Source organism: Kryptolebias marmoratus, linkage group LG8, assembly GCF_001649575.2.
Source record: "Kryptolebias marmoratus isolate JLee-2015 linkage group LG8, ASM164957v2, whole genome shotgun sequence".
NCBI classification, from domain to species: Eukaryota; Metazoa; Chordata; class Actinopteri; order Cyprinodontiformes; family Rivulidae; genus Kryptolebias; species Kryptolebias marmoratus.
This window is the reverse complement of record NC_051437.1, coordinates 20680878-20701989: the sequence shown is the minus strand read 5'-3', so window position 1 is coordinate 20701989 and position 21112 is coordinate 20680878. Positions and strand designations below refer to the sequence as shown.

At 37.5% G+C, this 21112-nt stretch overlaps 1 protein-coding gene across 1 annotated transcript in view; it reads right to left on the bottom strand.

The window, feature by feature from the left end:
• The window catches only part of LOC108236702 (thymocyte selection-associated high mobility group box protein TOX-like), an 84738-nt gene that overhangs the window by 4803 nt on the left and 58823 nt on the right, over window positions 1–21112 (bottom strand). The window contains 2 exon segments of the mRNA XM_017417563.2: window positions 1571–1651; window positions 4837–5067. Coding sequence (XP_017273052.1) covers window positions 1571–1651; window positions 4837–5067 — 312 coding nt within the window.

Sequence of the window (21112 nt, the reverse complement as noted above, 5' to 3'; positions counted from 1 at the left end):
AAGTACGTCATAGATCTGAATTAGCAGCAAAGTGTCAGAGGTGGAAACAGAAGCAATCCAATGATTTCCTGTGTTGTTTTGTGATGTATTTCCCATAGATGGTGAATGAAGGAAATCAATAATAATGCACGACAAAAGATGAGTTCAGGATTTTTATTTTCTACACGCTATATTTAACAAATTCACAAAAAAGAGATAGTTCAGATCTTTAGTGGGGTTCTGTGAACAGGTTATGGACAATTAATATCTTACCTGCTGTCAAATGCTGTTTATACAGCCTTATCAAAGGAGAATAGTTCTGAATGGATTAATGATCTCACAATAATTGGACCAAAGTGGATCACTACTGTCTTAAAACAACTCCAATCTCAAAAAAATTCATATTGGTTCAAATGAGCTGTAAATCTTTTTGCATTACATGGTTATTGTGTGAACGCCGAGTCCTTGTTTTTGCATTTATAATTTATTTTGTACATTTTTTGCTGTGTGACGACATCAGCATACTTTATGTAATTTTAACCATTCAGGTATCGAAATGTTCACTCATTCATGAAATTAGTATTTTGACTTTGGGTATTTGTAACTTTCATAAGCTATAAAATATTGACATTTGTTTTTTCATTGTAGCTCATTTTAGCTTTAAAGTATTTTTGTTTCAAATTTTAGCCTTGAGCTACTATTTAGCTATTTTTAGCCATTGTTTTCCTTTAGCTACTGTTGTGCTAATTTTAGCTTTAGCTACTGTTTTCCTGGCTTTAGGTTTCAGCTACTGTTTTGCTAAATTTAGCTTCTGTTCAGTGTTTTAATTTTTTAGTTGAAAATTCAGTTTCAGCTTCTTTAACAAATTTAATCAAAGTCATTCAGGACTCAGCATTCACACTGTGTTTTCACAGAAAATGACAATTTTTCAAGTTTACATTGAATTTATTGGTTATTTTTAGTGCAAATAGCAGCAGTAGCTAGCTGTAGCACTCCCAGTGAATTCAGGGCATTTCCAGCAGGAACATCATACTTCTGCTGGAATGACTATGTAACATAAAACTGACTCTGTTTAAGATTTAAAACAATAGAATTTGTAATATTTATAAAACTTTAAATGAATTAAAATTGAAGCTATCTACTTTGGTCTTGGCCCTGCTTAGACTAACCTTAAGATGGTCAATCTGGTCCGAACTAATTATTATTTCTTCACATTAAGGTCATTCAAAGAGCTGTCTGCAACATTTCAATAGAACCCCAGTTCAAAAGATCTGGACTATCGCTTTAAAGGCACCCGAAAGAACAAATATTTTCTACGCGTTTGCTCTCATTGGGTGACCCCATCCCCCTACCATAAACTGTATCACCATGTGTTACAAATAGCAAACCCCATTTGCATTCTATGGAAATCAGGTATTGTTCCAAATATATTATTATCTTTTTGCATAAGATCTCCCCCCTAAACCTCTTCAGCACCCACCACAGTCTCATCCAAGGGAGAATCCCCCCTCCCCAGCCCAGCCCATTAGCAAGGATTTTCCATCCAATCCATCATCACTGTTAGCCAGGGTCTGTGTGTCATGAGCGTTACCTTGGAAACCAGACTGGCTCGGTACGCGGCCAATGCTTTTAGGTACTCTTTCTTGGCTGCCTCGGTTTTCCTCTTGTATGCCTGTGCAGAAAAAAACAACAACAATCAAAACAAGAGACTTCAGGTGAGAGAGGAGGTTGACATGGTCGTAAACGTGCAGACACACAGGTCTCAATACACACAACTCTTACACAAGCTTTCTTAGCTCACCAAGACACATGCTGCACACAAACATGTCCGTAATGGTTCCCTTTCCATCAGAGCCAATGGTACAGAACACCTCTATTTCCTCATCATGACACTAATACTCCCTCATCTCAATGTGTCTCCCTCTATTGTAGCAACACATCATTTCCTTTCCAATCCACCTAAAGAAATGAACTGGAACTTTCTTGTTTCTTGTGCTCTCTTCAGCTGCACAATAACATTTCCAGTATACTGACGTCCGAGCTAAACCAAAATGGTTGTTGTCATTTGGAATATTAGGATCCCATCTTTTGTGTATGAGTTTTGCTTGTACTTGTCTTTAGTATTATTGCAGGCATGAACAAATCTTTGTAAACCAATTGTGGTGCTTTCGAGCTACAAGGTTTTATAATGGGAATGTAGGCTTACAAATGCATGAGGATATTCATATGTTTTTGACCATGACTCTGTTTGGTCAATGAGACACATTCATAGAAATTAGTGTTTGTACTAATGTGCCCAATAGCATATTAATCTTGTTAGAGGGAAAAAAATGTAATGTTTGGCATTCTTTGAAGTAATGCACATGCCAAAGTTTTAGACTAAAATGGAGTTATAGCTATTTTGGTCAAACCTGAAAGATAACATCATGTGCAAACTAATGTTATATTACGATATCTTGAGTAGTTTTACAAGATCTATTGGCGCTTGGAGTATTTGTCGTGAATGACTGTTGGCTACTACCAGACCAAATTTAAGCTAGTATTTATAAAACATTTTTGTGTTGGCTAAGGTTGATAAGCTGTTGTGACCATATTGAATTGGGTTGACTCCAAAAGTTAATCAGTTGTAGATGCTCAGCAAATAATTACTTTCTGAAAGTTTCATTAAAATCCATTCAGTGATTCGTGAAATATTTTGTTAACGGTTCAGACAAAAACAGACATGGGCAAAAACATTGTGCTGCTTTTGCCTTTGGTCATAGGCAATAATAATATGATCACCTTTGTTGATTACAAAATCATATATATATATTTTTACTGGAAAACATTTAGGAGTACTGAAACACCCATGAAACCCAATGCTATGACCTCCTACTTTACATCTGTATCATTATTAGCATTTTCTTATTTATTACAACAGGGCAGGAGATGACATTAAAAACTGTGGCAACAAAAACAATAGACTGTTACTCCTGTACAGCCAAGATGCCCTTCAGCTAAAACCAGGGATGAGACAGTAGTGGATGGGGCTCACTAATTGTGTATTCTAGGCAGGATCAAAATAGCGGGCGAGAAATATAAATAAAGAGAGAGGAGAAGTTCACACATCCCAGCTTGTCAGAGGGCAAATGAAGATGCATGGTAGGAAGGCATCAGCTGAGGAAGGCAGGGTGGAAAGAAGAAATGGGACCTTCCTAGGCCCAGAGCTTTCACTTATTAATACTATATTTATGTTTTTAGTTTTGATGGGTGTTGCACTGCTGAGAAAACCCTAGAAGATACTTTTGCATCATGATTGTTTGAAACAAGCAGAGCAGCAGCAAATTTAGTGCTTAATTTCAAATGCAACTGTTTGCTTTTGCAGGGGTGTATTAGCACATGGCTTACAAGCATATTTACCCAGCGCTCAGTGTCTACTGAAATCTCCCAAGACATGTTTATGTTTTTCCCACATTGACCGTTGCTTGCTTGTAAAACGTCCTACTTTGTTAGTCTCAGACTGTTTTATTGTTGCACAGAATACTCCCCCACTCGGTCTCTCCCTCCCTTTGGTTGAATTAAATTTAGAAGGAAAATCATTTTAATGAGAGCCGGGGGAGTGGGGATAAACGGATGGATTATCTTTAGAAAGAGAAGAGCTCATTAAGGTGAGCTGTAACTCACAGCAATGTTCTGGTAATTACACAAAAGATAATGACAACAAAAGGCTGCCGAAGCACCCACCCATGCCATCTATTGGTGGGGCCAAAATATTTGTGTGCGCACATGTTTATGTCAATTAAAGGGCATTATTCTAATAATTGAAAAATAAGTATAACAACATGGTCAACAGATGCAGAATGTAAAATTTTAAAAAATGCTTACAACTACAGTATAGATGCCATATTTTTGGTTTTATATGGACTTCTCCAGATGATTACAGCTTTGATCTTTTTTATTTTTCTTGCAAACATTCTTTGTGATATTCTGAGTCCAAGCATTGATGTAAGATTGCGACATCTGCACTACTGTAGCACAGATGTGTAATCTTAGTGTGCTGAAAACATATTTGCTACAATTTAAAGTGTTGATCAGCTGGCTAGAGTTTTCTGACCAATGAAACCGACTTCTTATAAATCTTTTTTAAAAGCTAAGCATCCTTTATGATGCCAGGTGACTTCACTAAAACTTGTAGATTGTAACCTGACATCATGTAATATTTTAACCTTGTAACTATATTCAAACTGCAACTACAATACTCTCTTTTCCACTTCTAAGTTTTGCAAAGATCTGCCTGAAGCCCATTAGGCACAGTTTTCCATTAGCACTTAGCACACATTTGTGAATCTCAAAATTTCATAATGGCTGCACAGCCAGCAGGAAATTCATTCTCACATAAAAAGCTTTTTAAACATGTTTGAAATTTAAGTAAAAACACTCTGCACATGAAATATTTTCATTTATTCCAGTTGTGATATGAGCAGTTGCAAAATAAATCTACATACCTCGACACTGTTTGAGGTTACTTTAAATTGGAGAAAACATTTTTCTAAAATTCTGTCACCACGCACACAATTATTGCCTGAGTTAATGTGAATTTTTTGGACTGTAACTACTTCAACATAGCTTCAGCTGTTTCAGTCATTCAAAGATCAAAACATTCAGCTCATTTATGACATTACAGCTATGACTTTTATTTTTTGTACCTTTTATAGTTTATGGATTATGTAACTTTATAAGTTTTTTTCTTATGAAAAACTTTTTAAATCTTTGAAAAGTTTGTGCTTTTTTGAAATTTACTTCCACACATTTGCCTCATTTTTAGGCTACTGGTTTGCTGGTTTTAGCATTTAGCTTTTGTTTTGCTGTTTTTTTTACCTGTTTCTGTTCTTCTCCAAGGCTGTCCCACATGGAAGCCACAATCTTGGAGACGTCCCCAAAAGTGGCATTGGGGTTTTGGCCCTTGATGGCTGCTTGGGTGTCTCTGAAGAAGAGCGCGTATGCTGACACGGGCTTCTGTGGCTCGTTGGGGTCCTTCTTCTTTTTCTTCTTTTGAGGTTTGGGTTTGGGCTTCATCATTTCTGCTGAGGGTCGCTTGTCGCTGCTTATCTGGAGGCAGAAAGACCAACAGAGACAAGATGAAGCAAAGAAACTGCTGCTCAAATCAGATTAATTTGATATTTTGAAAAGCAATACAAGCAAGGAAATCCATTTGTATTTTTTGTATAGGTACAAACATTAATTGCATACAAGTTTGGGCAGTAATTGTTATGAAGATCTTTTTTTTTGTAGAAAACCTTAAACTCATCCTGACTGGGACCATTGTTGATTCTTACCACACCTTCAACACCAACTTTATGTCTAACAATAACCATTTGTCCATACAATTCATTTTCTTTTCTCGTTTTTTTCTTTTCAAGGTTGTGGGGCAGCTGGTGCCTATCTTCCAGCTGTCAATGTTTAAGAGGCGGGGGACACCCTGGACAGGTTGCAAGTCCATCACAGGGACACATAGAGACAAATGAGACAAACAACCATTCACGCCCTCACTCACCTAGGGACAATTTAGAGTTGCCAGTTAACCTAACATGCAAACTCCACACCGAAAGGCTGAGAGGCGTTCCTGCGATTGTTTTGCTGTGACGCAGCAGAGCTAACCACTGCTCCACTGTGCAGCCCCGGCAAAAACCAGTATGACATAAATAACATTGATTCTGACCAGGATGTTTCTTTTGAAAAACCTACAAAAGGGTAAATAACTCAAACAAAAACAAACACATTTCATAATAAATGTCAGAGCAAAGATCTAAGTCAGTTAGAGTCACTTTGGGGGTACAGAAAGCCGTGTTTGAGACAAATCTAGTTAGTTTGGATTGGAAGGGGTGCAGTTACATGTCTGACTTTATGAACATGTTGATGTGTCCTTGATTGCTTTCACTGTATGTTGACAACAGAGAATATAAAAACATGTTCCAAGGACACCATGAGACAAAGAATTACAGTAAGTACACATTTTTTTTTATTGTGTCTACTCTGTTAGTTTGCCATCAATAGTACACTGCAATCTGCAGTGCTTTTTCTGACAGCAAAAATCTGTGTGATGTACTGGGTCCAATACACATGAATACATTTTCATTTCCAGGTACGGCTTTGACTGCGAGTCAAATCCAGGTCACCTGATTCTGGTTGTGATTCTTTATGGAAATTGGCTTCTTTGCTCCGGAGAGAACATGTCAAGCACAGGAGAAAGAGGGAGAATAAGTGAGAAGGAAACAAAGCGACGCCTTGATCTTGTTATTAGCATCAGCAGAACACGAGTTAACCTGATTTACTTGGTGCCATAAAGGCAGAAAAAAAAATCTTTCTTTTCATATTATAAAAAATAGAATGACTTGCTCGACATATAATGACCTATGCTGACATTGTGGTATATGTTTATGTTGCTACTTGTGTTCGCTTACATTTCGTTCAAGGCTCTGAATGTTAAAGTTAAATTTCTAAAGTTAATCTAATGTCAATTTTTTTCCTTTGATTTTGGCAAAAAGACAACAAATAGAGAAAAGACTGTCTGGCTATTTCAACATGTAGCTCTCCAGAATTTTAAACTTCTATTATCCTCTGATCCAGGGTTAAAGTGCTCAAACTCACCAGAGAGGAGAACAAAATCATACAAAACATCTGCATCAAGTAACAACTAGAGGACATTTAAAGACATTCCTCCTTATCAAAAGATTAAACAATATCCATGTTTCCCCCTTTCACAGGCAATTGGAAAACAGGAAAGGACCGTCTTTGAAAAGTGCACTAGATTGGTTAAGCATTTGCCAAACTGTATTCCACAGCATGAAATGAACTAATCTAAATTCAAGGTCCAAGAGCACATTTAACAACTACAGAAAAACTTCAAAATGGCTTTTGAGGTGTGCAGAAATTAATGAATGTTTCCTTTCTGGGTTATGCAAAAGCACTGCTTGTCTGTTTCACAGATTTCAGGTAATATTCATTTGGTGTGTTGGTGTGCAAGAGTGTGTGTAAAAATATGTGGTTTCATTAAAAAATAATCACCCCTCACTTTTAGGCAATGAGGCAGAAGACAGGCATTTGAAACAACATCTGTTCGACCGAGCCTTTGAAGTGAAAATAGAATAAACTGATGACGAAGCTAATGAAATGACAGAAGAAGAATGAAAAAAAAAGGAAGGCTAAATAATCTCCAGGAAATTTCACATGTATTCATATGGAGGAAAAAGTAATGACATAAAAGAGCTCAAAGCAGCATGCAATCAACCAGGAGGAGAAGGAGCACATTCTTTCATTTTAAAAATGCATTTCTTCTCCAGTTATTGTGTTTGTGAGCTCCAGGGCTGAGGGACAGGCATGAAATTTCAATCAATCTGCAAAGAATCCGTTTGATAAATTAATAAAGAAGGCTCATTATAATACAGTATGTAAATTTAAAAGCTGTAAATACCAACTGTTTTCTAGCTGTACAGTGTTAACACCTTTTGAATGAGAAAAAAATACCTATTTATAACACTTGCTTTCTTTGATTCTAAAGGAATCTTTAAATGTGAGAACGTGACTACTTGTACTTGTTAGTAGCTAAATGAATGAATGAACAACGAAACGAATCGGCAAATGATAATGAATCAGAAACAACTATGATTTTAAGCCATTAAATAATAATCCGTTTTTGGTTAATTTGAACTACCTTGTTTGCCCAAACTATGTATCAAAAACTATTAATCGCCTGTCACCAGGAAAGGTGGGTTATTATGTAAATGTTTCTGTCTGTGTGTATCTGTCCGTGTGAGATTTCCACTGTCTGTCTGTTAAGAACACATCTCATAACCCAGAGGATAGATATTAATGAAACCTAAAGTAAATATTGGATGTACACCTACAACTGCTCAACTATTAGAGTCAACCCAATTTAAGATGGCCAATAGAGCAAATTGACTTTAGCAAACACAAAGATGGCTACAATTCAGTCCGTTTTATAGATATTGAGCTGAAAATTGTAGTGGCAGAAGCAGATAGTGATCCCCAACACAACAGATCGCTCAAAATCTTTGTTTAAAACTTTGAAATTAAATGTTAAAGTCAATCCTCTCTGCCTGTTAGCAAAATATCTCATGAACCACTGGATAGGTTTTAATGAAAATCTCTAAAATTAATTATTAGATACACATCTACAGCTGACTGACTTTGGGACTCAACTCAATTGAAGAAAGCTGCCACAGCTAATCAACCTTAGAAAGCGTAAAGGTGACTATAACTGAGTCAGTTATACAGGTACTGAGCTAATGTTTTATGTAACTAAGAGTTATACGGGTGGACAGTGCTGTCGTCTCCTAATCCTGATGCTGTGGGTTTAAGTCCAAGTTGTGTCAGTTAGGGCATTTGGGATAAAACAATTACCAAATCTGTTGCGTGAGTTTGCTCACTGTGGCAGAAACAAGAAGCCAGAAAGAAAAACAACAAGTAACAAAGTCATCTATATCACAAACCTAAAGTGCTAACAAATCACTCAAGATCTTTGTTCAAAACTTTGGCAGGGAACAATATGCATTTCCTCTAGAACATGGTGTTTCATTTGTTGTACAAACTTGCACACACGCACACAAACACTTATTTTGCTTGATGACAAGAACATTACTGAAAACCCTTTAGGTTTATCTAATATATTTTTAAATATACTTATTATCAAATATTCCCAAAACTGTTATATAGTTGCAGAGACAAGTGATGACAATGATATCTATTTTTATAGGTTAAGAAAAAAAGAGCCTCGTGACTCTTATTCATATTTCACATCTCATGCTCCAGTGCATGCATTTTCTGATACAGTCAGTACGGAGATTTGTATCTAATCCTCTTCTACGATGGACTTCTATTGATCCAACATGGAGAGGAGTTGAAGCACTTTGATTCTAATTTGCTGAAATCTCAATGTTTACGCCTGACATGTTAAACTGATGCAAATCTATTTTCTGTCCTGCTTCAGTGTTTTGTATTAAAGACATCTTGGCATTGCGTGATGTTTATATTTTTGAACCCTAACAGAGATTATGCTAACGACATGAATCAATGCTATACATACTTAACAAACAACTGTGCAAACTAAATCCAAACATTACCACAAAGTTTTATCCACTCCATTCTCACAATGTGAGGTTCAATATGTCACCAAAAACTCAGCTGTCACTAATCTGAAAATATTATTTTTGCTTCACTAAAAAAATTACATCTCATATCTTAATTAACTGTTATAATCAAGGGAATTAGATCAGAATCTGTGTTAAAACATAATCCACAACAGAGCAAAGGTCTGCATTGAGTCATTCTATACTTATACTGTTGCTTAGAGTAAATTACTTACATAAAAATATTCACTCACATAAAAGTGTAATCAATAAACATTGTCTGGTACTGCTATAGTAAGCAAGATTTGTGCCAGAATAACAGTTAAAAGAAACAAGTTTTGGTGTTGAGAGTGATTCAGATGTATTCAGTCTTGCAGAGTACTCAGATTCCATTGGGTGTGAAAATTATACAAAAAAAAAAAAAAAAGAGTCTGTGATACAGCTTCACAAGTCAGCAAAACAAAAAGCTTCATTGTTAAGACTATGTGACTCAGGAGCTTAATTCACCCTCCTGAATGATGACCCTACCATGACGAAAACAAAAAAAGTCAGACAGAACATTGATGGTTTTTGCACAGTCTTGACAAGGTCTTCAGGCATGTATTACAACCACAGTGGGCTGCTCTTTATGGGTGAAAGGTCCATGATGATTTTAAGCATGCACCAAACTTCTGTAGTGAAGTTGGATGGGATTATTATAAAGGCAGCAGTGTATCAGGGTCTTGGGTGAAGCGTGGGGGGAGTATGGGGGCAGCAGTGGCAGAATATTTATGACATAATGTAGCTTGGTCATTGAGAATTTGAAGCAGGACAGGTCATGCTAGAATCATGCCTAGGCTATAACTGTGACCATGACAGAGTCATGGAAACAACCTGACATGATATCCTAGGCGGTAGCATTGTTTAAGCATTGTGGGGTCTTCTAGATTCTGCATCCTGAAGTGGTCAGAGGGTGAGTGTGTAGAGCATGGTGAGGAGCAGGAGAGGGTCTCAGGGACACAAAAAACAACAAGGAAGAACCTGTTTGGCAAACACAGGGTGCCATTTACTCTCATGGGAGGTTTTCCAAACTCGCTGTGATCAAAGCACATTATAATAAGTCATGTAGGTCGTGGAGAGCGTAATGGGGTCGTCATCCTGTGTGACTCAGGCAAAACCACAATCTAAACTTTCATTTAAAAATAAAAATGAATGACATGAAACAGCATGGTAAAATCCCGCTTGTGTAACAACATGAAAATAAATAAAGAAAACTGACAGAAGAGAACGAAAAAGTAGCTCAGCACAACAAGCACAATAAAAAGTTTCACTTACGCTGTGTATAAACCACAATACATGTTTGATTAAAAAAAAAACCAAAAAAACGTATTTTCACAGACACCAACCTCTTAACATCAGGCTTGAAAGCATTATTATTGTTATTACTGTTGTTCTTGTTGGGGGCTGCGTAGCTCGGTGGTCAGTGATGTGATCTAGTAATTCTGAGGCTGCAGGTTCGAGCCGCAGGAAGGCCATCCGGTGTAAAAACAACAGCCAAATCTGTCAAGAGAGTTTGTTCTCTGTGGCAACCACTGAAGAATGGAGCAGCCAGAAGAACTTAGTTTTATTGTTGTTATTGCTATTCTTAATAATAATAACTTGTGTATCTTTTGTGTTAAAGGCTGACCCTCGCAGAGTCTCCTCAGGACAAATTATGACCCCTGAATAAATTGTTTTGAGGAACCCATGCAGCCCTACAGCAACAGCAGGTTTTAAGAATTATTTTTTTAAAATCCAAAATATGATATTTTACTAATTCTAACCAAGTGGGGGCTGTGGTAGCTTGGTGGTCAGTGCCAAGGTCTTGTAATCCTGAGGCTCCAGGTTTGGGCTCAGGTTTTGTCAGAATGGACATCCAGTGTAAAACAATGACCAGATCTTTCACGTGAGTTCACTCATTGTGGCGAAAGAAAAACAATGATAACAACTAACCAAAACCAAGTAGCTTTGTTGCAGACAGACGTCAACCAGTCCCTAATGAGAAGTGATCACATGTATGATATGAGTTTCCTGGGCTATTTAGTGCCAACATCCCCTTCCCTAATGTAAATTATTCTGTGCTTAAAAGTGATAAGGTGAGAAGTGCAGCCACAGGACATATCTGTGTTAGAAATAACAAGTGATAATGGTTTTAATTGTCATTTATTAGACTAATAACACCAACAAAGTAATTAAATGAGCATCTCGTTATAAAGCGTCTGCACAGATTTGGTTCTTCACAGATTTATTTAAGCTTTTACTTAAATTTCTCACCCATCTATATAATATTTACCTTTTACTATATAAGTTAAAATGGATAGGCTATGTAAACAAGAGTACATGCTGGCCAGCTACAACGCAGACACACATTGTTTTTAAAAAAGAAGCATTTTTTAATATTCTGCACTCTAGCTCAACAACAAATAAACAGCATATGACTGTTACCAAGTAAGACCAAAATGTCCTGTACAGAGCAGAAAGGTCTAAATATATTTTGTCCACAGCTTTCTAATTTAGCAGCAAAAAGATTGAACTACAGTGTCAGCCTTTGCTTGCTCATCCCATCAGCGTTTCTGTTGTCTGAGAGAGAAAGAGATGGAAGGGATGGTAAGTGAAGAGAGGGAGATATGGGGTGGAGGAGACGAAGGAGGGGGGTAGCAGTAATTCTGAATGGACAGCACTGCACTGGCAAGACAAGATTAGAATTGACAGCCTGATAACTGCATCACTATCAAAACAGCAGAGGGGAAGGAGAGAAATAGAGTGAGGGAGGGAGAATGAGGAAGTGAAAGCGACTGAGAGAGGAGTGAAAAAAAAAGTGAGATGAAATGAAGAGGAGACAGAGTTAATGTAAAGAAGACAGATAAAACCAGGGAGGGGTTGATTTAGAAAGAAGAGGGCAGATAACAACAACAAGACTGATGCAGACATAAAGACCAGCAGAGAGGTTAAGAGAAATAAAAATTGCACAATAAAAGCAGGTAATAATAGTTTGAGAGAGTATGAAAGTGTTTGTTCAATAACAATGTTTTTATTATATGCATCATCACCATCATCATTACTGATAAGAAATGTGAGGAGTGCTTCGTGGCGTATTGATTTCAAAAGGCTATAAAAATGCAGGAACTACTCTGAGGTGACGCGTAGATACACACTGATGTTCATTACAACCAAAACATGATGCAGAAACTCAGCCCAACACCACATCAGAACTGAATGTATCTACTTTGATTCTGGGCACATAGTTTGAGGAATTTCAAGCCAAAACATTGTAAAACGGGGAATCTGCACAGAAGTAGAATGAAAGAATTAACAGAATATCCTTTATATATTCCTTTTTTCCATGCAGATGTTGCCTGAATGTGATGCACAAAAGCCATAGCACATGACTGTGATACATAAGTTCTTAAAAGTGTGGTTTATGAAGTTCAATCAAACTTTGGTAGTTAAATATTAGATTTTGGATACCAAAAATTGGGAAATTTAGTTTCTCTGTTCTCTCTTGAAATGGAAAAGCAAAATTAAATATGTTACATTAGGAACAGTGAAGGACTAAATGACAAAGGAATCAAATCAGATATTTCTGTCAATTTTGCAGCAACAAATGTGGTCAAGCTTGAATTTGTTGAGTCACAGTAAAGAAAAAAATGGACAAAAGATTCACAAAAATGCAAGAAATTTTATTTTTGGTTTCTTGGCAGTATCGAACAAACAGAAACCCCAAAAAAGTGTGGAAAAAAACTCAATATATTTGATAAATTCAAATGCAAACTATGTATTAGACACCTAATCAAAGATATTTATTCATGTAGTTCTACGTCAATAAATAGTAACTGAGATACAATGCACTGCATGATTTGTTAAATTTTAATAAAGAGAAATGCTGCAGATATCAATTTAGTTTGTAAACAGCATGTTGCACTTAAAATTATGATGAATTATTACATCTTAAACCTGATTGCAAGCATTTTCATGTTTATACATACATCAGAAATAAAGCAGCTTAATTATCCAATTCTTTCTCTCCTGTTCATCTGATGAATCTGAGTCCAATCTTCTCTCTGCTTTTAGCTTCTCACCTTCTCCTTGGGGAAATATCTGGCTGTTTAGCAGTTAAATATTCCATTATTTTCACCAGCTGGTTTCTAACCTCGCCTGTGTGCCTTTTGGTGCTGGGCAGAAAATGCACTTCTCCATTGTAAACACCTGCCTGTGTCTGCAAACGACTCTCATCAAAGGAGTGAAAATCAAATAAATCAGCGACATAATTATCACTGTGTTCAGCTTTTAACATAAAAGTATTCGTGTAATCCATCATTCATGTATAGTCTAAATAATAACTGGTGCTACAGACATTAATATTAATGATGAGTCCTATTCCATATATACCAATAAAAACATTGATCAAGTAAATTCAATTGTGGTTTTAAAAGAAACCTGCATGTTCGATAACCTAATTATCCACCCAGATACTACCCGGTGTTTTATGTAATCAAACATGGTTAGAAATGATTCCAGTTTTCTTTGACTTAATGTTAAAATGAACCAAAGCCACCCCCAGGTAGCATCTCTGCATCGAACACAGAGTAAATCCTGGAGTAAGATTTTCTGGAGAAATAGGCACATCTTTGTTACATTACTATAACAGGATCATGTCGGCTTAGATTTTATTTTTTATAACATGCATTAAGCTATTATATAAATACCAGCGAGCATTTCAAAGTGCACCTGTATGTAATGTTGTCTTATAAAATGTTGGCAGTCGGATTGAGACTGTAAACAAATCTGTTGGAGATCCGAAGGTTTCTGTAAACTGAAAGTGTCTGTATATACCATAAATGGAGTCCAAGGATTCAAGACGGCTGGTAAAGTAGTTTTATAGATATATGTAGTTTGTCAGATTTAAATAAAAGGTTTGTGAAAGTCCCTCTTATCTCATACTCCGTCTCAATCATTTTGCAATCACTGCTGTGTTAGCCTTGTCTGTGTGCATTCCCATCATCTCGTTCGCCGTGAAGTCTCGATGAGTTAAAATATGTCCTAAAATACAAACAGTGCCCTTCTCATCTGGAAGCAATTATGACTCCGGGTAAGGCCGCCCGTCTGCATGCAATGAGCAGGTCTGCATGTCAAAGTCGCTGCACAGATCTCTGAGTGGAACCAGGCACTCGTCCAGAGAGCAGCACTCATCAAATAAAAACACAGCCCAGCCCAAACAATAACGAACCGGAAGTGCAGATTCAAGATCCCAATCTAAAAGACATGAAAGGGCCTCAGTGGGACTCATATAGGCCTGATTTATAAGGAGGGTAATTGTAAAATTTGTTCCCAGTACTGAATCCATGCCATTATAAATATACATGGTCTTTATAATGTGGAGTATTTCGTTAGTATTTTCAGACAAGCTGGCTTTCATTCCCAAACATTCCAATTGCAAATATTTTTATTTGAACTTCAGCCCAAAGCCACTGCTTGATTTATTTGACATTAGAGGATGAGTGACAGCTCTGAGGAGCTCCTCCCCACCAGCTTTGCCTAACAACATTGGACCCACTTAATCAGCCTAAATTGCAAAGTCGAGGCCCTTGTATTTGGTAATGTGGTGAAAACAGTGGCAAGTGAGAGCTAATTAGATTAACGGTAGTTTAACGAGCTGTTGGAGGGGCCCCCGCAGATTGGATTTTAATAAATACGTAGTGGCAAAAGCATCTGCTATGCACTTCCTGGCTTTGCTGGCATCCTAATTGGCCCCAGTGGGTTGCTGTAGCTCAGCACTACATGGTGCAATTTAAGAAGGAAAAAAGGCAAAAAGCTTATCTTCTGTCCAGGTAAGTCTGGGGAAAGAATATGTCTTTATAATTGTATGGCTTTACAAGCGAGGTTTTCTCATTTATATTACAAGAATATTCCAAATACCTACAACTTTCACCACCACAAATCATTTGCAAAATGTTAGAGCAGCAGGGGGAAACATAATTAAAACAGATTTACACACATTCACCTCTTTAACTGTTTGTTTTCAAAATAATATGTTCCCATGATGAGGTATTTGAAGGGGCAATGAAACAGAAAGGAACAAACAATTAATCAAACATGAACGAGCGACCATCGCAGGGTTATTTCCATAGCAACAGCCTGAGGGGACAACTTCAACCCTTTAATGTGAGCTGGTGATGTGTCTTTGTAAACATAAGCACAGCGGGGGGAGAAAGCTAATGAGAGAGCCTGGCAACAGAGGCATCACAGGGCAGCAACCTCTTGGTATCAATCGAAGTTTCCATTATCTAGTGGTGAAAGGACCGAAAAGTACGCTGAAACATTGTATTGAGGAGCATTTGGAGTTGATACGCATCATGGTGACTCCGCTGTCAAATGTCTAAAAATATTGAGCGTTTGTTGAACAAATCTTGTGGCTGATAAAAGCTTGGGAATGACCAGAAAAGAGGGATTTTTTTTAAAGAAATTGGTAAAATTTTGGAGCTGTAACCCACCTGGTTGTTGAATAACACTGACATCCAAGCCATCTTTAAACCCATAGTTTCTCTAAGTTGCACCTCTCATGTCAGGCAACAAATCAGAGATAATCTCTGTCATAATCATGCTTTATGGAATCTGGATCCAGTTGGCTCTTTCAGCTTCCAGCTGTGACCAACAGCAGGAATGATACAAGTGCATAACAGCACTAACAGCTTTTATCAGGATTGCTTGTTTGCAGCAATGGCCAACTGTCATTTTACAATTCCCAGATAGGGCAGTGGGGAACTGCTGTCAAGGCAATCTGCTTTCTTTGTCCACAGACTTGATTAAATGGTGCTAGAAACATCTTCAGATTCACCACAAGGATTTTAGAGTAATGAGAGTAACGCATGAGCTGAAGAGAAAATAGAGCTTCATGCTCAGAAAGAAACCTGATTGTAGTCTAAAAATGACTGGAGCTTCATAAGTATATAGTAGAAGGATGGCAATTCAGTCAACCACAAAGCTCTAAGCATATAAAAGGGAACAAGAACATATAGTTCTCAGTGGTTAAAGCTCGAGTCAAAACCTCTTGTTAAAATCAGATTTCACTGAAAGGCCCTGAAGGATTTCAACACAAATGCTTCTTAAAGACAACAACAAAGACAGTAGCAGTCTTTAGAAGCTTCAGATAATATAAGGAGTATTTTTTACTGATGGTAGTTTTGAATCAACTCATTAGTGACTGGGGTGTTTGTGAAGCATGCAAGCGGCTGCAGCAGGAGTCTGTAACGCTCTTGGTTTGTAAGAACACTCTTGGTCCAGACCTCATTGGTTCTTTGGGTGAGAGTAATGGCTTCTTTGCACTGGGCCGCACAGTGCTATTGTAGAATCACAGAGCGGTTAATTGAAACAAATGACTCTAATAATGGGACATTATCCCCACAGGCTGGCTTTGTGGTGAGCCTAATTAGCGTTGCGGCGAAGGCGATGAGGACAAGTCACTATCCTGATCCCTCAAAAGGAAGCTGCCAAGGCTCTTTTTAAGTGGCTAATGTGGGACTGTCCTGCTCCCAGTCTGCAAAGGTGCCGTTTTTTTTTTTTACACCACTGGTAAACATGTTTAGTCAACCGCCGTCTGGACTGAGGTTTCAGTTCAGGCAAGTTTCTTCGACTTTAGTTCTTCAACCCCTCCTTAAAGAGCCACCTCAAAAGATTTGAGGTCAGAAGACTGAAACAGATTATGATTAGGACTGAGTCTGTGGTGAAAGGTATTCTTTCTTATTTAAAAATTGTAATTGTTTTCTTTTGTTCAATAAATTGACTTGAAAGCGGCGACAAAAAGCACTTACGGTACGTCTTCATTTTGGATGTTTGTCGAACCAGGAGTTAAAATCGCAAAAGAAACATTTAATTAACTAAGCAAATGAAATACACACTTGTTCATTTGTGAAGCCTTAAATAAGAAAAAAAGAAATTTGAGCAAAACAAATGGCTTTGACATTCATTACTTTAACTGCCTAATTAGTCAACTAATCATTAAGATTATTAACAGTTTCTTTTTATTATTGTCCTCCTGCTTGTCATATTGCTCTCTTTGGTGCGTCAATGGGACACGACTAATGTGACAACATGGAATATTGTTTTCCACATGCATGTTGATCACCAGACAAAATCTGTTTTTGTCATTCCTAATTGTTTACCCTTGTACATGATGCTTCTAGAAAGTCAGTTATAATGCAGTGTTCAAATCTCTGTAACCACGCTGTTTTAAATATTTATTAGCTGTAACAGTCGCCTAAGGTTATTTGAATTAGTTCCATGAATATGCATGCCCCGCAATGAATGTGCATTTGTTTTTAATGCTCAATCCGTTAATGCTTGTCTTCATTACTTCATTCTCAGGCTTGCATAATAAGGAGCACAAAAACAAAGCTTTGCTTTTTAAAAGAGCAATTCTCTTTGGAAGCCTATTTGTTTCGGCATAAATGAAGCAGGAGAGCCCTACCAATTATCTTGCTGTCATTTATTTTGACAACTACTAGACGCATTGTTCACCTCTGCTGTGGAATGTGGCACTGAAGGGCATCTTTCTTTTTTTTTTGGTGAAATGAAAAGTCGGAGCAAAAAAATATTTCTGCTGTTACAAAAAGTGATTTATCTGGGAACGTCACAGAGATGTAAGTGAAAGGCAGCGGAGCAAGCAGGTCATATGAGATATGTCTAAACCCTGCAATGAAAAAAAAAAGATTGCTGTTTCACTTACATTAAAAAAAAAATAAAAGAAGAACAAAAAAAAAAAAAGAAACCCACAAGTAATTCAGTTGCACTGAACGATGTCAACTAAAACAACAATTTTTGGCAACATTTATTAGATTGAGTTATCTCGTTAGGAGCCGGCGGTGCAGAGAGACTGGAACAAATACAAAAAAAATGCTATTTTCAAGGTTCAAATGGGCAGCACAAGATGTGCTTCTTAGGCAGTTCAGATAATTTAACACATCACACTGCAAACACATTTTGTGTATTTAAAATGTTCCATTTGTTTGTCTAAATATAACAATGAATATCTTTAATGGCTCCATGGTTGATAACCTTACTGTGACCTATTTGATGGTTTAGATCAGGCACTTTTTTAAACTATCTGTGCCCTTTTATAACTGCAGCTGTCAATATGGCTTCTGTGTTGCTTTTTGAAATGTTAGTACGCCCTAAAAAACAACTGTCATAGTCCACACGCTGACAGCACTAACATTCAGAGCAAATGTTGTTTTTCTGCAGTATAATACAATGATACACGCAAATAACTATTATAGCTACTATAAGGGCTTTCTTTTTCAAACTAATCAAGAGTTGAACCATTTTTTTGGAACATGAAAGGAACAAACAAACAAGAGAAAGCCCAAGCCATGTTGTATGTTTTACATTTTTAAATGAGTAGTGTTGCTGCAGGATTTTTGGATTTCACGCTGAGTAAGTTTCAAGTACGCTCTACAACTGTTCTGCACAGAAATGGCAAAATTTGTCTTTTTAAACTCAGCAGCGTGTTAGAAACATCTTGTTAACGGCATGTTAGATAGGTAGACATCACCATGCCAAAAATATTAATTCCAGCACCAAATATTTAATGACAAAATTCCCACAAGGAGCCATCTGAGTGAATATACCTCATATACCTATAAAAATGGGCAGCTGGTGTTTTTTTTTTTTTTTTTTTTTTGCAGTAGGGGCTTTCCTCCTCCCCACCCAGCCTCGTTATTCTGGTAATGAGACAGGGGATGGGGCTCTGTTTCAATATTTAAACACACCAACACCCNTCAGCAGCGTGTTAGAAACATCTTGTTAACGGCATGTTAGATAGGTAGACATCACCATGCCAAAAATATTAATTCCAGCACCAAATATTTAATGATAAAATTCACACAAGCATCAATTGTGGGTCATATAAATGAAAAAAGCATAAAAAATAGCAGCTGTTTTTTTTTTTTTTTTTTTTTTTTTTTAAGCAGTAGGGGCTTTCCTCCTCCCCACCCAGCCTCGTTATTCTGGTAATGAGACAGGGGATGGGGCTCTGTTTCAATATTTAAACACACCAACACCCCTCCAGGCTCCACGCCGGGGCCGCCTCAACCTTTCATTACCGTCTGCTGGCAAGGTTCCCTCCTCCTTTATTTATTTATTTATTTTTTCAAAGAGATGGATCTTGCTGACAACTCCCCCAGCTGTGCCACCATTCAGACCTGAACAACTAGCGGGGGCTTGTTGAACACGAGGCCCCTGGGTGACACCTCTTACCCCCGGTGCCGAGATGACAGAAACACTGAAAGCTACGGGTGAGATGGGAATTCTCCCTCAGCAATGAGCGTTGGCAACGACAGCCTGTTCCATTTCACAGCTTCCAGTCATCCTTGGCTCTTTCTGCCTCAGTTCAGAGAGGCTGACAGAGTCAGTCAGCGGTGTGGGGAGGAGCTGGCTGAGTGTAGGAGCGTTTCTGATGGACAGCTCTATAATCTATAATGCCAGTGTTGATGCTTCACCTTGCTGGATTCCTGCAATTTGAAGTTCATGAAATGCTCAAACTGGCAATAAAAATGATTGAGAAAAATATTCAACTGCAGCAGAAAGAATCAACCCTTACACCTGAATAAAAAAAATCACTGCAAACAAAAACCTGCAACGTACCACATTCCTAAATTACTAGCTTATGTTTGAGTTGCTTGTGGTGTCATCATTACATTAAAAATGAAACTAGCATACCTTAAAGGAAAACATATCTCCCACTGTCTTACATCCCAAGGTTTGAGACATGATCTTGTATGATTTGTTAATGCTCAGATCATATGTTGGGAATCACTCTCAGCTACTATCACACCAGTTTGTGTAAAACTGACTGAGTTATAGACATTTCTGTGTTTGCCAAGATTGATTAGCTGTGGCGGCCATCTTGAATCAGGGTAGCTCCAAAAGATAATTATTTGCAGATATACTTTCAAAAATTGCAATTTTTAGAGTTTAATTAAAATCTGGTCAGTGCTTGATGAGATACTTTGCAAACAGAGAGAAAAAAAAACCAAAAAAACACACACACACAGAGGCAATTACATGATCGTTGGTCTTTCATGATGGTGGGCAATAAAAATAAATATGGTTTGAAAAAGCACAAAAGAAACATCAAAAGCTCTTCAGGGACTTAAAAACCCAAGTTTCGTTATCTAGTTACTTTTAAAAGAGCAGAGATTAAGAACCCAAGCTACAAGGACAAAATAATTTGGCCATGCAGCATGATGATGGTCAATCCGCTGCTCTCAGTCCTGTAATGATTTAACTCTGTTTGCTGTGGGATCGATGCATGCTGAAAAAGAGAATCCCAAAGCAGGGTGAAGTTTACAGAGCTTTAGCCTTAGGCTAAATGTTGTACAAAACCCAGCAACAACATCCCTTGAGATGAAGCGTATCTGTTGCTCCAGCTGAGCTTGTACTTGTAGGAGGTTTTAAATGTGCACTGAAGGATAGCTCTTATTGAAGAGAAGTGTATCCTAAAGGTAACGCTGTCGACTTTTCATTTCATGCTTTTTCTTTTCTTTTTTTTCTTTCGCGGCGGTGAAAGGAGACTGCTGAATGATTAGCGTTTTGGTTTTCCAGCTATCTCCTCCAATTTTCTGAGTTGATTGTACGGCTTTAGTCAATACAATACAACGGAGGAAAAAGCTTTTTTCTCTTCATTTCTGACCCTGGTTTTGGTGAGAGCTTATTTCCATCCCCCTTTATTATTCTTTAAGCAGGCAGCAGACACAAATTCAATCTTCCTTATTATACCTTTATCAGTATGAAATTAAGGTTAATTGACTTTGCTGGGGAAACATCAAATGAAACATCCCTAATGGAAGCAAAATGAAAATAACGTCATCTCCAATTGCTTTAAAATATTTCTCAATATACAGCCTACTTTCCTATTCCTGAGGCTCAGAAATAAGCTCCTCTTGTCCCAGGAGATAATAAATGAATTGAATCCCCCCACTCCAACCCTTCCTTTA